Below are 16,404 nucleotides of genomic sequence, written 5' to 3' on the forward strand. Positions count from 1 at the left end.
TCCAAGTCACTAAAAATTGAGCAAATACTTGTTAGCTAATTTGCCTAAATTGGAAGTTTAGAAAGAAAATTATTCTAACAATGATATTATTATACTTGGCATGGATAGATGGATGGAGAGGTACATACATACATGCATGCATGCAAGCATACATACATACATACTCATTCACTCACTCACTCACTCACGCACTCATGCGCTCCAAGGACTTACTTACCAACTTACGTTCGGATGTTATACTTTGAAAAGACAACAAGGAATGAATATGCAGTAATTATATCTGTGTCCTAAAGCTTCACTTCACTGTGTACTAAAGTTATACAGTTAAAAATGAGATGGATACAGATGACGTTTTTTACACAATATCAAGTTTTTGCACTTAGACACTCTACTTTCTGATGATTTGGAGATCATCCTATAGACCAGGGGTCTGCAACCTTGACAACTTTAAGACTTGTGGACTTTGGCTCCCATAGCTGGCTGAGGAATTCTGGGAGCTGGTCCACAAGTCTTAAAGTTGTCAAGGTTGCAGACCCCTGCTGTAGACTTTAAGATTGGCTTTCTCCCTGGTCTGTCTCTCACATTTCCTTTCTTCCCACTCGCACTTTTCAAGGCTGTAGGGCAGGGGTCTCCAAACTTGGCAGCTTTAAGACTCATGGACTATAACTCCCAGAATTCCTGAGCCAGCCATGAAGTCCACAAGTCTTAAAGTTGCCAAGTTTGGAGACCTTTGCTCTTCTTCTTCTTGTGCCATATCCGTTATCGGACATTGGCAATCATGTTGGTGATCCTGTTTTTATCAGCAGCCGCACGAAAAAGTGCGATGCTGGACGATCCAGAAGCCCAGTGGCCCTTTTCCTTGGGCTGTATATGCCATATGTACCCTGATCATCCCCACACAGAGCCTATGCATTCTGTCTTCTTTAGGACAAAATTGTGAGGAATGTAATCTTATAACCTTTTTGTTCTTCTAGCTCCCAATCCTTGTGAGGCCAATGGAGGAAAAGGCCATTGTTCCCACCTCTGTCTCATCAACTACAATGGGACTTACTCCTGTGCTTGCCCCCACCTGATGAAGCTGGATAAGGACAATGCCACTTGCTATGGTAAAGGGAGTGAATGGGATCCAGAGTAAATCAGGAGCTCCTCCTGCAAAGATAGATAACTTGACACGATAATACTGCTTTATTGCTCCCTTCCTCTGTCTTTTACCATTTATTTTAGCTCTCGATACCTCCCAGACTATGTTTGGAATGGTTCACAGGCTTTTAAATGAATGAGAGCGTGAGAATGTTTAAATATATATCCATGTCCTCAATCTCTTGTATCAGTTTCTAAAAGACTGACTTTCCATAGTATGTTTCAATAAGCAAGATTGGTGTGCTGCAAGATCATCTGAATTACGAAGCTAAGGAGGAGCAGTTTTAAACTAAAGTAATCCCTTCTTTGATAAATTGCATAAATGAAACCCCCAAATGGGTTACTTTCCCATCTCTTCAGGCTTTAAATTTTTATTGATTTGTTTATTCTTTTTGCTACATATTTAGAAATAATTCAGTTGAGAAAAAAATTAAACTCGCCCTTAATCTATGCTTTGGAAACTTTTATACCCATACTTCCATGCTCCCAATGTAAGCAAGCAATAACACTGCAAATGGCCCTACAGATAGTCCTCAACATACAATCATTCATTTAGTGACCATTCAAAATTACAATGGCAGTGAAAAAAAGTAACTTATGACCATTTTTCCCACTTTCAACCATTGCAGCATCCCCATGATGTCATGTGATCAAAATTCAAACGCTTGGCAACTGACTTGTATTTATGACATTTGTTAGAGACCAGGGGTCATGTGATCACCATTTCTAATCTTCCCCAGCCGGCTTCCAATAAGCAAAGTCAATGGGGGAAAAGCCAGATTCACTTAATGACTGCACGATTCACTTAACAACTATGGTGATTCACTTAACAACTGTTGCAAAAAAGGTCATAAAATGGGGAAAACTCACCTAATAATTGCCTTGCTTAGTAACTGAAATTTCGCACTCAATTGTGGTCATAAGTCAAGGACTACTTTGTATCGAGAAACACAATTTATGGAGTTTTGAGAACTGCTGCGTTTCCTCTCTCCATTCCATATCCACTGCTGCCTGCTTGATTGGGTAGTGTGGGCGCAAGGTTGGGGAAGAAATGTTCAGAAATATAATATCATGAAGCGTGCCAGTACTGTCCTCATACAGAACTCATGAAGACTGAGAAATGTGCATCTCCCAAATGTTGATTTGGTTAATGTAATTACTGTATCTGTCTGCTACTAAAACTACCATTAGGAAGATTAGCCTGAAGTTGGCTTTCTGATTTAAGAGCATTGTGTCAATGCAGCCAATAATCTACGATAATCATGAATGGATAGAAGTAATTAAAATGGGCTATGGGATTTGCTAGCAAAATTGCTACAAATCACGATAGTGAAAGAGTGATGGGATACAGTGGCATTTTGTGCCTCTAATTAGAAAATTACATAATAGATGGGAACTTCTGTGAACCTGAACTGCTGAATAAATACACTAATAAAAATACCTCCTGTGAAATAAGTATAAATTGGATACCTGCCGGTTAATGCATCTGCCCATTAATGAATAACCTATTTAAGACTCTTGCAGATTTTGGAAAGTCTTTATACTTGCTGAGTCCTGGTGGCAGTGTGTTTCCATCACATGGTCTTGCCTTTTCTCCCCATCTCCAGAATTTAAGAAGTTCTTGCTTTATGCACGCCAGATGGAGATCCGAGGTGTGGACATAGACAACCCATATTACAATTACATTAACTCCTTCACTGTGCCTGACATTGACAATGTCACTGTGGTTGACTATGATGCTCTGGAACAACGTATCTACTGGTCAGATGTCCGCACACAAACCATCAAGCGGGCGTTCATCAATGGAACAGGCGTTGAAACAGTTGTTTCTGCAGGTGCGAATTACTTACAATAGTTATGTTATCCTTTTTTCCAAAGCTTCCCAATACTTGTGCTGCTTTTTGACTTGGCTTTTGTTAAAATTAAAATAGAATATTTGATGCTCAGCTTTTTTAAAAGCATTAGAATATTTAACTTTTAGATTTTATCACAATCAATTCTAACATCGGGTGCAAAAACCCAGGAGTTTAAAGCATAGAATAGTTTATTATTGCTACCTATGTACAAAAATCTGGTCAAATAATGGTCAAAGCTAAATTGACACTAGATAAGAATCAAAGGAAATTCACAAGGGGCTGGACTTAAGTCTCTGGTGAGAGCTCAAAGATTCCAAACTTATGACACATTTAACCCCGCCCTCTGGCTCAGCCTGCTCTTGTCCTTCACCTAAATTTCTTGCAGTTTTTTTTAATCATTATTCTACATCAGGGATTAACTACTTTTGCAATCAACAGATATCACTGTAGGATTAATTGAGGCTGTATGAATGCTAACACAGAGACATCTCACAAAACTCCCACCATTTTTCAGTTTTTTTTCTTTTTTGAATTATGGGAGTAAGTGGACAATATGGCCCCCTACAGCAGCAAATCCTAACTTTCTTTGTATTTTTCTGAGTTTCACATCTATTCCTATTTATTTAGAGCCACCCATCTCAAATCCATGACTTTGGGCAGCTTACAGCAATTAAACAAGTACATTCTCTGTTGTCTTGCAGATTTACCCAACGCCCATGGCTTGTCTGTGGACTGGGTCTCAAGGAACCTTTTCTGGACCAGCTATGATGCCAACAAGAAACAGATTAATGTTGCCCGACTAGATGGCTCCTTTAAGAATGCTGTGATTCAGGGACTGGACAAACCTCATTGTTTGGTGGTTCATCCTCTCAAAGGGTGAGTCTGAGTCAACTAAGAATGCTGAAGATGTTAAACAATAGAATGGAGTTTCTGAGAAACAGACCAAAAACTTTCACCTTCCTTTTAAATTAATAGCTTTTTAGTGTTATTTCAGATGAGCTCCTGACATTGTAAAGCAAATGTCAGGGACAATTCCAGGGGATAAATCAGCCAATGTCGGGAAGTGTATAGCATTGAAAGGCGGTTCCTTTGTGTCTGTTTCATAGGAAACTCTACTGGACAGATGGAGACAGCATCAATGTCGCCAACATGGATGGAAGCAACCGCAGTCTTCTCTTCACAAACCAAAAAGGGCCTGTTGGTATGGAAGTCATTTGCATCATTTGTGTAGTAGCCTCATTATGTAAAGTGACATAAAATTCATGGAAATGGGATAATTTGTATCATTTCCATAATGTTGTCAATGCAGGTGGACTTACTATCTGGTTTAAACAATCAGAAATGACAGATTCATCCTTCCTCCAGTTGGTCTGCCACCAATGGCATTGTTTAGGTACAACCTTCCCTGTACACTTACTCTTTTGAGTCCATGCTAAAATGTTTTTTTTTCTTTTCACGTCAGGGCTCTCCATTGACTACAAAGAAAACAAGCTCTACTGGATAAGCTCTGGCAATGGCACCATCAATAGATGCAACTTCGATGGCAGCGATTTGGAGGTGTTGGAGACTATGAAGAACCAACTACGCAAAGCCACCGCATTGGCTATAATGGGTAAGAGACAGTGGACAATGCATATATATTTTTCCATGCTGCAATTTGCACATATTTCTCAGTTCTCATTTCTGTGGGCTCGTTTACGTAGAACCTTTTTGTGGCTAATAATAGAGAATGTAGCTCTCATTTCCTAAAGTTTTGCTTCTGTTTCAAAAACATTCTGGTCTTCAGAAATTACTACATTATTTTCCTAAATGTATCATATTGAGGCTGTGATTTCCATAATTAAATCTCCACGATAGTTTTCATCATAATACCCAATGGAAAGCATATATATTTAAGATGTGTTGCGTTAGTATTCGTATAACTTATTTGGGGACTATTCTCTTCAATCTATTTTACCATCTGCTAAAAATGCATTTTACAAAGAGTTAAAGTCTTAAAATAAACTGATGCTGTAAAAGTTACATTCCTTCCTTTTAGTATCTAAGCACAAAGTGTGATTATTAAAGCTTTTAACAATGCTTTAATATAGCTGTATTTTATAATTGTGTGTGTAGAAGCACATCTTTAATCTTTTTGTTAATTTACATATACAGATATGACAGGTAGATCTTTTCCTGTCTAATACCAGAACCAGGAAATCACCAAGTTGCTACAGCAAAACTGGGAATATCAGTTTCCTGATATTTAATAATCTTAGTTTAACTAAGTTTACCTGCTATCTACATATACGCTAAATGAAATAACCAAAAATTAGATGTGGCATTCCTGGTCCTCAAGATTCTCAGCTCTAACCAGCATTGCTTAGGTTTAAATTAAAATAAGTGGCTTGTTGATTTAGAACAAAGTTCATCTAGTTCAGTACTGCAGGGATGTAGTGCTTGAATTAATTCTATTTGATTGATAAAAATCAAATGAAAAGATAAAAATCAATGAAAAGCATCTTAATGAAGAAGCATATTTTTTAATTTTAATTATTTTTAATATAGGTTAAGAAAATTTCAGCGAGTGCTACAGTTACTCCTCATTTAATGACCACTCACTCAGCAACCGTTCAAAGTTATAACCGTGCTGAATGAGGGAGACTTACAACCAGTCCTTGTAGTTGCGGCTTTTGCAACTACGACACATGATTGCAACTCAGATGCTTGGCGACCTGTTCACAATTATGAGGTTGCAGCATCTTGAGGTCGTATGGTTACCTTTTGTGACCTTTACTGCCAGTATCCAACAAACAAAGTCAATGGCAAAGCCAGCAAGTCATTGCAGGTGACAAGATCATGTCCATATTGATAACATGGGGACAATAAAGCACTTGTTTACTGGATTTCTAAAATTGTGAAAAGAATTGCAGTGTCAATAATAGTATCTTATGCGTCTGAATTTATAAAGTGGGGAGCAAACTGTATTCTTTTCAAATTGTGAGTTCCCTCACGGCATGTGTATGCTTCCCCTTTCTCACTTAGGTGATAAGTTGTGGTGGGCTGACCAGGCCTCTGAAAAAATGGGCACCTGCAACAAGAAAGATGGATCGGACGCAGTCGTATTGCGCAACAGCACCACTCTTGTAATGCACATGAAAATCTATGATGAGATCATCCAGCAACAGGGTGAGTGTGGAGGGCTCTTGAAGTACTGATGTCATGCAGCTCTGCTTGGTACAAGGGGAGAGACTGAAGAAGTAGGTTGCAAAGAAACATCCCGGAGACTCATGAGATTCCTAGGTCAGACAGCACAAAAAAGTTTGTGTGAACTTAAGTCCACACACTCTGTCTGCAAAATCCGAGGAAGTCTAGTTTTGAATTGGTGGTATTTTGACCATTTAGACCAAATGAACCACACTTTTTTAAGGTCATTGTACAACTGCCCACGACCTTGCATGTCCTTGTGGGACGGTGTGTACTTACCCAAAAGTTTGGTTCAAATCTGGGAACGTCACCAAATCTTGCAAAACTGTTGGCAGTCTCAAAGGACTCGTGACGTTTAGCATTTTCAATTGAAATGCAAGATTTAGTTATGGTGTGAGAAGGTGTTGGCTTTTTAAAAATCAACTAATTTGTTCATTTTGGAGGGAGAGGATGTCGTATGGGGAAATCTGAGAAGCGTTCGTGCCTGGAGAAATTTATTTGGCAATTCCTTCTTCGATTTTTGTTTGGCTGTAAATTATCACGTATGCGGTCAGTTGACTGCAAAAGAAAACCTGGACTTTGATACTGGGTGGGTCTGGTAATTATGCCCCTTTAACTTCACCGTTATTATGGTTTCAGGTACCAACCCTTGCAGTGTGAACAATGGCGAATGCTCACAACTCTGCCTTCCTACATCAGACACTACTCGTTCCTGCATGTGTACAGCTGGCTACAGCCTGAAGAGCGGGCAGCAATCCTGTGAAGGTGAACAATTATAAGGGGCGATTCTGTTTGAATGGGACCTGCAGGCATTGTTCTCCATTCCTGGAAATTGGCTAGTTTGCCTCCATGAATCTTGCAGTGCAGCTCCCTCTGTTGCCTGTGGAATTTTCAGAGTTTCTAATGAGCTTCCCATATATCCATCTATCACGAAATGACAAAGTTGACCTTAATTGCCTATGGTCTTAATGGGAAGTTGCCGTCAGTCCTGGCTTTCTTTCATCTTCAAGAGATGTGTTTCTAAATATATGTTCTGTCTTCTTTGCACATTCATTTTTCATGTAGACTAGATGAGGAGGAGAAAAACACTGATGTCACCTAAAATAGATTAAAGTGGGATGCAGCCCTAAGATGTGAAGGAGAAAAACTATAGAACTGCAGGACTGAAAATGATAGGATACGACATTTTTTTCCCTATTTTCAGGATATGGCAATTAACCTTTGCACTCATCCAAAGAAAGGGATATTCTAGAAGGGATATTCAGAAAGCCCATTTATATATAAGATTCATCTTTCTACTCTCCTTTCTCTGAGAGGCACTCTTAAAAAAGCTGTGGATGATGTTTATGATCTCATAATTTTGGTGGCAGGGAATGTGATACGACACAAGAAAGGAATACCTGTTATCATTGCTACTGTAATACTATTTGTACAGACCAACATTGATAGTGCAATGTTAATAGTTCCTGTTTAGGAATTCCTGTCTAGTGCTTCCTTTCAAAGGGAAAACTTTCCTTCACACTTCAATCAACATTGACTTTGCTTATCTTTTTAAGTAATAATTGGCTGGAGACACTTAGGTGAATTAAATTTTATACATTCACATAGTCCTCAGACCACAGCTAAAATTATACAGTTAAAATGAAGGTTTGTAGAACTTTAAGCACGCATTGCGTTTTGTAAAAGCTACAAAACCCCACAAAATACTGGGCCAATATTTTTGTGGGAATATGGGTGAGGTGGACAGAATGGTACAATTAAGGGGAAAATGGAATACTTAAGTTCTAGAAGTTTATTGAAATGTCCCAAAATCTTGGCCCTGCTAACCCCACAGCTTTAAGATAGGATGAAAAATCATAGCAATGATTGAAAATGATTTCTCTGCCAGACTGTAGAGGAAAACAGACCCTGAAAGTCTAAAAAAAATAAACACTAAATGCAAGAAATTTGCAACAGGCCTTGGTCACTTGGTCACTTCTTGATTGTAATAAAAACGTGTGGGTTGTCTTCTCACAGCCACAGCTGTTTTAAGGATTGTTGTCATTAATGAAATATTGCCTATTTCACCTTTTTTCTAGCCTATTGGCAGGAACTGAGGGAGTTATAGAGCAAAAACAACTTGGACAGATCCAAGTTAGGGAAGATTGTTTTACTCTAGAATTCTCCTGTCAGGTTTTTAGGCCAGCTCTGTGGATTGAAATTCTTTTGAGATCAGATGCTCAGAATAGAACCTGAGATTATGTGCATATAAAGGTCTCCATTCTATATGTACTACCTGGTACCTCTTTATCCTACTGATAAACTTTTAAGCTTGTGACTGTTTCCTTTCTTCATGCAGGTGTCGGCTCCTTCCTCCTCTACTCAGTACATGAGGGTATCCGTGGCATCCCGTTAGATCCCAATGACAAGTCTGATGCACTGGTACCAGTCTCTGGGACTTCGCTGGCTGTTGGCATTGATTTCCATGCTGGTAGGTGACAAATACCTGCAATGGATTAGTCCTCTTGGGATTCTCAGTTGGGGAAGGATAAAAGAACAGCCCTCTGAAGAAGGATAGAGAAGCTGCATTGATGGAAGATAGTATGGCTCATGGGGAAATTGAGCTAATTGCATCCTTAGTCTTGATCTTCTGTGAAGAGATGATGGTTAGTTACTTTGATGGGTTGCCAAAGAAACACAGAGTATGTATATTGAGGTATCAGAGTATACAGTGTACTCTATATTGTTATATTAGAGAAAAATCAGGTAGGGAAATCAGAGCTCAACATAATCTAATTCATCTCATCTCTGGTTAAAAATGGCCTTCTGTAATTGAACAAATTATATTTAAGGAATAAACCAAGACCGGCACAGTCTTGAAATCAGTCTTAAGTTATGGTTGATGCCATAACCCCATTTCCTTAGTGAAGCAGAAACAGCTGATATGGGCACAAACAGGTCAAGGTTAACTTAATGCCCTTTCTCCACTAGCTATTTTTTTCCATTCAGCTTTGAGCTTCTACGTGGAATCTATTCTGAATCACTATCCAGACTCAGTTTGCTGTTACACAGTATATTGCCAAAGTAATGTCAAAAACAGATGTGCCCAAACTCTGTGCTTCATTCACCTGAATTAAGGGGCAGAACACATAGTGAATGAAAGAAATTAGTGCATTTTAATAAAGTGGTAAATGTATGCAAAAAAAAGATTTATTTCGAGAAATATGTTTCTTGATGCGGACAAAGTCTTAGCCTTGAAACTACTACACTTATGAAGAACCCTATAATTTTTTGGGGGAAAAAAATCAATAAAGTTTGTTTAAAAAAAAAAAAAAAAGAACCCTATAATAATTTAAAAATTATTTATCAAGTAAAGTGCACTTTCCTCAAGATGTTTTGTTTATGGTCTTTGTGGCTAAAGGTGTTGGAGGCCCACTAAACCTGCTATTCTGCTTTGACTAATTTGAATTACTGTCAGGTGCTGAAAAGAAGTGGGTTTGGGGAACCCAGGAACTTATTTGGGGGATTATCAGGTGCATAGCATCACTCCAAACCTCCTCTTTCAACCTCCCATGTGTATTTTTCTCTCCTTCAGATAATGACACTATCTATTGGGTGGACATGGGTATGAGCACAATCAGTCGAGCCAAACGGGACCAGACCTGGCGAGAGGATGTCGTGACCAATGGCATTGGCCGTGTGGAAGGGATTGCTGTGGACTGGATTGCAGGTGTGGCTGCGCTGCATAGATGAGCAAGCAACAGCAACTGAGCGTGGGAAGGAAACCCTCCTTCTCACGGGAAGCAAGGAAGGAGCAATCAGTTAAGTCCTAACCTTGTATCTCTTTCCCTCCAGGAAACATTTATTGGACAGACCAGGGCTTTGATGTCATTGAAGTCGCCAGGCTCAACGGTTCATTCCGCTATGTAGTGATTTCACAGGGATTGGATAAGCCACGTGCCATTACAGTACACCCAGAGAAAGGGTAAGGTTCCTTTCCACTGAGTGCAATTTCTTAAGGCTGGTCATCATGGGAACAGGTTGGGAGTGTATTTGAGGCATTTGAACGATGATGGATTGGAAATGGGGAAAGGCAAGACTCCCAGTTCTTGGAATAGTAATCCCAATTCTTTAAAGGCCATCCAACTGGAAAAGTCTATTCCTAGATCTTGCATGGATATTGGGTTAACTTTTTGTTTTATTCCTTTATTTTTTTTCCTATCGTTAAAAATTACAATCCAGTGGCAACTTTGGCTAAACACGTGATTTGTTAACTGTCCTGGTGCTGTCTTGTGTCCACTTTTTCAGATACCTTTTTTGGACAGAGTGGGGCCAGTACCCTCGCATTGAACGTTCTCGGCTGGATGGAACAGAGCGTGTGGTCCTCATCAACAGTAGCATCAGCTGGCCCAATGGGATTTCTGTCGATTATGAAGTAAGATCCCGAGGCTGTGGGCATTAGACACAATGATTCCTGTCTGCCCAACCAAAAATCATAGTTGGGAAATGAATGTTGAGTGGCACATTTAGCATCTTAGGAATGCTTTGCCCCGTTGCACCCTTAGAATAACAGCAAATAAATAGGATTATGTGCTTTAACGCAGAAACATAATTCAGCGTCATGGTAAGTTAAAATTCGTACGCGTGATAATCCTGAATTATGCAATCCAGCAAAATCCAATTTTGTGCAACGCATTTGTTTGTGTTAAGAAAAGGAACCCCAGCAATGTCACTTGCTCAGTTGGGAGTGCTCCTCAGTTCTGTCTCAACTTCTGACCTTTCACGGCTCTTCCACTGGAGTAACAGCAGTTTTTATGTCCATTTATTTACTTGCTGGGATATGATTTGAGCTGAGAATAGGGGAAATTATACATGGGTGGGAACTGATTGCCTGCATTTTACATTCACTTTGGTATCCTCGGTTGTGTTTTATAATTTACAAGATGGATTGTCATCTGGATCTCTTTTTAGGATGGGAAACTTTACTGGTGTGATGCTCGGACAGATAAGATTGAACGCATAGACCTAGAGACTGGCGATAAGAGGGAGGTTGTCCTATCCAGTAACAACATGGATATGTTCTCGGTATCTGTCTTTGAGGATTATGTCTACTGGAGTGACAGGTTTGTGTCTCAGTGCTGTTGGTCATGTCTGGAAGTGTTTTGCAAGCAACTACATTTTGTTCATGTTCAGATAGAGCTGACTTCATTACGGATTTATATTGTTACATCTTTCTCAACCCCCTTCCATGCAAACCTATTCAGTCTTTTGAAGGGAAAATATGCTGAGTTTTATGGATATGCATGTGCTTGTGTCAATTAGATCTGCTAATTGAGGTGAAGTATGGATGGATTATCCATAATATCTGTGTATAAGATAATTAATATATATCAGTATGCATGCCTGTTGAACCATGAATATGAACTGAAGATTTTGTGTCAGAGTGTTATAAACAATAGTTTCCACATTGTATTTTGTTGTATAAGAGCTATGCTGGCATAGTAGAATATCTCATAATTGCATGCTTAACTTTGCCCCCTTCTAGGACTCATGCAAATGGATCCATTAAGAGGGGCAGCAAGGACAATGCAACAGAAATTGTGTCTCTACGCACAGGAATAGGAGTACAGTTGAAGGACATCAAGGTGTTCAACAGAGACAGGCAAAAGGGTAGGTGAAAAAGCCTGTACACACAAGGGATTGAGTGGTAGTATGAGCAATGAAGGTGGAATTGGTTACCCGAGTTAAAAAGCCTCCAGAGACATAGAAACAGACTGTAAACCAACCCTGATCCTAGCTAATTTTTCTTATGTTCCTTTTCTACAGGTACCAATGTGTGCGCGCAGAATAACGGTGACTGTCAGCAATTGTGTCTGTATCGAGGAGCAGGTCAGAGGACATGTGCCTGCGCCCATGGAATGCTCGCTGAGGACAGCGTAAGCTGCCGTGACTACGATGGGTACCTGCTCTATTCAGAACGGACCATTCTCAAAAGTATCCACTTATCCGATGAGAACAATCTCAACGCGCCCATTAAGCCATTTGAAGACAGCGAGCACATGAAAAACGTCATCGCCTTGGCCTTTGATTACCGCCACGGCAGCAAGGGCAGCAACCGCATCTTCTACAGTGACATTCACTTTGGCAACATCCAGCAAATCAATGATGATGGAACTGGGCGAAGAACTCTAGTTGAAAGTAAGTTGCTTTGGATGTTCCCTCCCACCCTTTATTTTCTGGCTGCTTCCACAAAAGCAGCAATCTGATTTGAGGCAAGCTCTAGAAATAAATGTGCCAGAACAGCAATTACAGGGGAAGATTATTTTTCTGTGGGTTGAGGGAATCTACAGGATAAGGGAGCATCATATTTTCAGTCCTGTGGCATTGAAACAGCCCACCTTTGTTAAAAGCCAAAAGTCCAAGGTATTAAATGACTATTGTAACTCTCTGCATTCAGGAGAATTTATAAAGGCTAGTTCACTGGATTTTCTTTCAGTAGTTGGAATGTTTCCTGAAATAGGTGTATCTGAGGATATAGTTGTGCAACTTTCCTTCTGATTGATGGAATTTTTGTCCAGCTTCTGTCCATTTTTGACTGTTTAAACTTCACCGAGATTGTTGCGCCTCCAGATCAATTCACTAACGGAAGGAGGGGAAGGGGGGGAAGGAAGCGGTTGCAGTTCAGCCATAGGAAGAGAGTAGGATGAATGAAGTGGTCCATATGTGGAACAACTGATCTCAGATAATTAATGTCCAAACCAAATATGTATGCTTGGTGTAGATTCACCATGAAACATAGCTGTTTTGTCTTGGATAAAGACCATAATGAGATTCAGGTTTTGGGGGTAAAGGAGGAACAGGAAAAGCCAGGAAAACAGCAGGTCAGGGAAAATTTGGGAGTTCAGCCAGTGGGATATGCAACATTGGGATATTAGCAATGGTGTAGTTTAGGAAGGGAAGAAAGGGCTAAAAAGAACGGGTTAGTGGGCCAGTGAAATATGCTACTCTGGCAGCTGTTTAGGAGAAAGAGGAGAGAAGTGGCAATTCTCATCAGCCTTGCCTTAGGATTCCGGCGGGTTTTGTTATGGCCTAAACAAATATATTCCCAGTTTTGTTCTTGCTAAAGCACAGCGTATCTGGAATGGTTTATCAATACTTCTGGAATGTAGTGTGTTTTTTATGAAGACCATAGGGCACAACTGGAAATGGATTACACCACTCCACTGTCAGGGACATTTCATGGGGCAAAAACCTGGCCACAGCTTGTTTTGGCTGCATTAGTATCATCATCCTAGCGGATGGGTTTTAATAATAATAATAATAATAATAATAATAATAATAATAATAATAATAATAATAACAACAACAACAACAACAACAACAATAATAATAATAATAATAAAAGTTGGAAGGGACCTTGGAGATCATCGAGTCCAACCCCCTGCTCAGGCAGGAAACCCTACACCATTTCGGACAGATGGCTGATTTGTTCAAAATGCGCAAAGATAATCCATATATTGAGATGAAGTAGACATCTGTAATTTGTCTCAAAATAACTTCGTCTTCCTCCTCTGATGATTATCACTAACAATAGGCTGCAGGCTACTCTGTTGAATTAAAACTTTCTTTAATTCTGCCCTTTTGACAACAGTTCTGATCTTATTCTCATCTGAATTAAATTAGTGGATAATATGCAGATTCAGATACTTTGACCTAAAAGTTGGAGAGAAGGTATATGTGGATTACATTCTGATTTCCTTCTCAATATGCAAAAATTCCTTATGCGTTCTCTACTAAAAATGCGCAGTGTCTGTCACCATAGAAACCATTGCAACAATTCCAAAAACAATGGAATGTGTGAATAAAATGTGACCTTCTTCCAAAGTGTTTGGGGCTTGTTGCTTTTCTCCCCAGAGAACAGATATTACCTGGAGGAGGAGGTGAGCGGTGAAGCCTCCTATTTCTTTTGATGTTTAGTCTGCTTGGAGAGAAGAAAGCATGCCTATACTTTGGGGGCTTTTTGACAGCTGCTATAAATCAGACTTCTCTTGACTATGAGTTGCCAAATAATTTTCCATCGGGGAAAAGAATTAAATGGTATAGCGATACTTACTTGTCTTCAGGAATATTTAGGCACTGCAAGAGACGTAGAATTACGGTATCTGCATTCCATATCTCCTCCAGATGACATTTCTTATAAATACAATGTATGATACGATGTTATCATGCAATATTATGTTCTCCTTTGTTCTCATGCCATTGGCTGGAGCAGAGAAAGGGACAGGACGAATAACAATATCCTGCAACAGTTCTTTCATTTGTGACGTCTGCTTTCATCTTTAGAATAGACACTGAACTGACAATAAGATAATTTATTGCTCTTTTGCAAGGAAAAGCTTTTCAGCGTTCAGACAATACACTGGTTCCCAACTTCCTACATTTGAACAGAAGAGATTTCCATTCATGTTCATCAAACATGCCTTTTTTGTTCTGTTCTTCTCTTTGCCTTTCCAAACACCATGAAGTCAATTGCTGTAGAAGTAAGGGAGATATTATGAAGTAACTCTCTTCCATATGTAATCAAAGAGGCAAATTAGAATATAATATGCAGAGAAGACGCAACAACCAAGAATTAGTTTCTAGTATGCACCTTTATGTAATTATATATGATTTGAAAAAATGATGATGGCGATAATGTAATTGTGATCTATAACAAACATTCTGAAATCAGTATTAGGACGGTACTTCAAAGTCATACAATATGTGCAAATTTTTTAGTTTTCCAGAACTTTTCAACAGATAAGATAGAGGTGGAAGAGTAAGCTCTTCACCAGTATTTACAACCATAGCAAAGATCTGAATTGTAAGATGTAATTTTCATAATGAAATTATTGTAAAAATGTTAACATAGTTCTGAACGTGAATACTTGCTCCTAATTCCCCTTTTCCCTGTTTAATATTAATTAGTTCCTCCTAAAGCTATTAATACGTATGTTACAAGCTTTTAAGTGAACAGTTATAGTTATGTATCTATGGCCCTATTAATTTCAATTACTTCAGCACATAACATTTGCTTCATCGTCTAGGGGAGAAAGCAGAATCCTATTTAAATGCTAGACAAGGGTACAATATAGTTCAGGTTCTTCCTGAACTAAGAGGTCCATATGAGGCCTAAATGGGAAAACCTTTATGTAAAATCGAAGTTTTGTAAAAAAAAATAAATGTATGAAGTTGTTACTGTCATACAGGAGGACAACAGACTGACAGTATCCCTTACCTAAATATTAGGTGGTTGATACCGTGCTTCTGCAATTAAATTACAACTGATAGTTGCAGTGGTCAACGGCCAAGCACTGAAAGCCCTTCTTGATACAGATGCATCTGTAGTTTAATCTAATGTACTCTTATTTTCCCAAGGTGCATCTCTCAAGAGAACAAATGTTCACTTTAGGGATGTATACTAAGGTAAATCCAGGTTTTATGACTGTGGCTAAGGTCCAGTGGAAGTTGGGGTCGGGGAGGGGGGAATGAGCCTTTTTGTCTGGGTAGGATGACCTCTGAATTGCTTTTTGACATTATCCTGGGACAAGGCTTTCCCAGTCTGAGGGGGTTCTTGGACACGGCTTTTATGCCTCAAACATGATTCCAGACCAAATGATTGTGAAATGAACTGCCCGATCTCCAGGGAATTCTGGATGAGGCCCATGGAAAGACGACTAGAAGGTTCAATACCCAAAACTAAAAAGATGTCTGTGGAGATTCTCAATCTTAAATCCCATTCTTATTGATTTATTGGGAAATTCCAAAGGCCTTTTGAGTTGCTGTATGGCTAACAAGTCAGGTTACCCTTTCAGATGGTCAGGAGAAATAAGGGAAGGAAGGCCAAGCCACTTTCAAGCCACTTTTAAGTTATATATGTTTATGAGGATAGTGTTAGACTAGATGTGAGAGCTGGCTTTAGAGAACATTCAGCAAATCTGTTAAAAAGTGTATCACGTGTAGCATACTAAGTTCAGGCTGAATTTGTTAAACAGGTGAAAGAAAGAAAAAATTAATCACAGCTTACTGCTTCATATACAGACAAGCACATGGTGCTAAAATCCTTCCAGATAAATATGTGATTTGACAGCTTTGACATTTGTACATTTTTGCTAATTACAAGACTTTGCAGGTCATTTTGCCATACATGTGTTTATAGAAAAACAGTCCAGTTGAACATAAGCAAAGGATGTTAATTTTTCAT

The 16,404-nt window shown here is 39.2% G+C and overlaps 1 protein-coding gene across 1 annotated transcript in view; it reads left to right on the forward strand.

Annotated features, from left to right (window-relative positions):
• The window catches only part of LRP1 (LDL receptor related protein 1), a 313,597-nt gene that overhangs the window by 219,381 nt on the left and 77,812 nt on the right, over nucleotides 1-16,404 (forward strand). Inside the window, exons 29-42 of the mRNA XM_015819951.1 lie at nucleotides 975-1,106; nucleotides 2,748-2,975; nucleotides 3,698-3,872; nucleotides 4,103-4,197; nucleotides 4,459-4,608; nucleotides 6,021-6,164; nucleotides 6,822-6,947; nucleotides 8,521-8,652; nucleotides 9,757-9,891; nucleotides 10,017-10,146; nucleotides 10,470-10,596; nucleotides 11,133-11,284; nucleotides 11,707-11,831; nucleotides 11,988-12,359. Of these exons, the coding sequence (XP_015675437.1) occupies nucleotides 975-1,106; nucleotides 2,748-2,975; nucleotides 3,698-3,872; nucleotides 4,103-4,197; nucleotides 4,459-4,608; nucleotides 6,021-6,164; nucleotides 6,822-6,947; nucleotides 8,521-8,652; nucleotides 9,757-9,891; nucleotides 10,017-10,146; nucleotides 10,470-10,596; nucleotides 11,133-11,284; nucleotides 11,707-11,831; nucleotides 11,988-12,359 (2,223 nt within the window). The remainder of the gene's footprint in view (nucleotides 1-974; nucleotides 1,107-2,747; nucleotides 2,976-3,697; nucleotides 3,873-4,102; nucleotides 4,198-4,458; nucleotides 4,609-6,020; nucleotides 6,165-6,821; nucleotides 6,948-8,520; nucleotides 8,653-9,756; nucleotides 9,892-10,016; nucleotides 10,147-10,469; nucleotides 10,597-11,132; nucleotides 11,285-11,706; nucleotides 11,832-11,987; nucleotides 12,360-16,404) is intronic.

The sequence above is a fragment of the Protobothrops mucrosquamatus genome, unplaced genomic scaffold, assembly GCF_001527695.2.
Source record: "Protobothrops mucrosquamatus isolate PMUCROS unplaced genomic scaffold, P.Mucros_1.0 scaffold1025, whole genome shotgun sequence".
Classification (NCBI taxonomy): Eukaryota; Metazoa; Chordata; class Lepidosauria; order Squamata; family Viperidae; genus Protobothrops; species Protobothrops mucrosquamatus.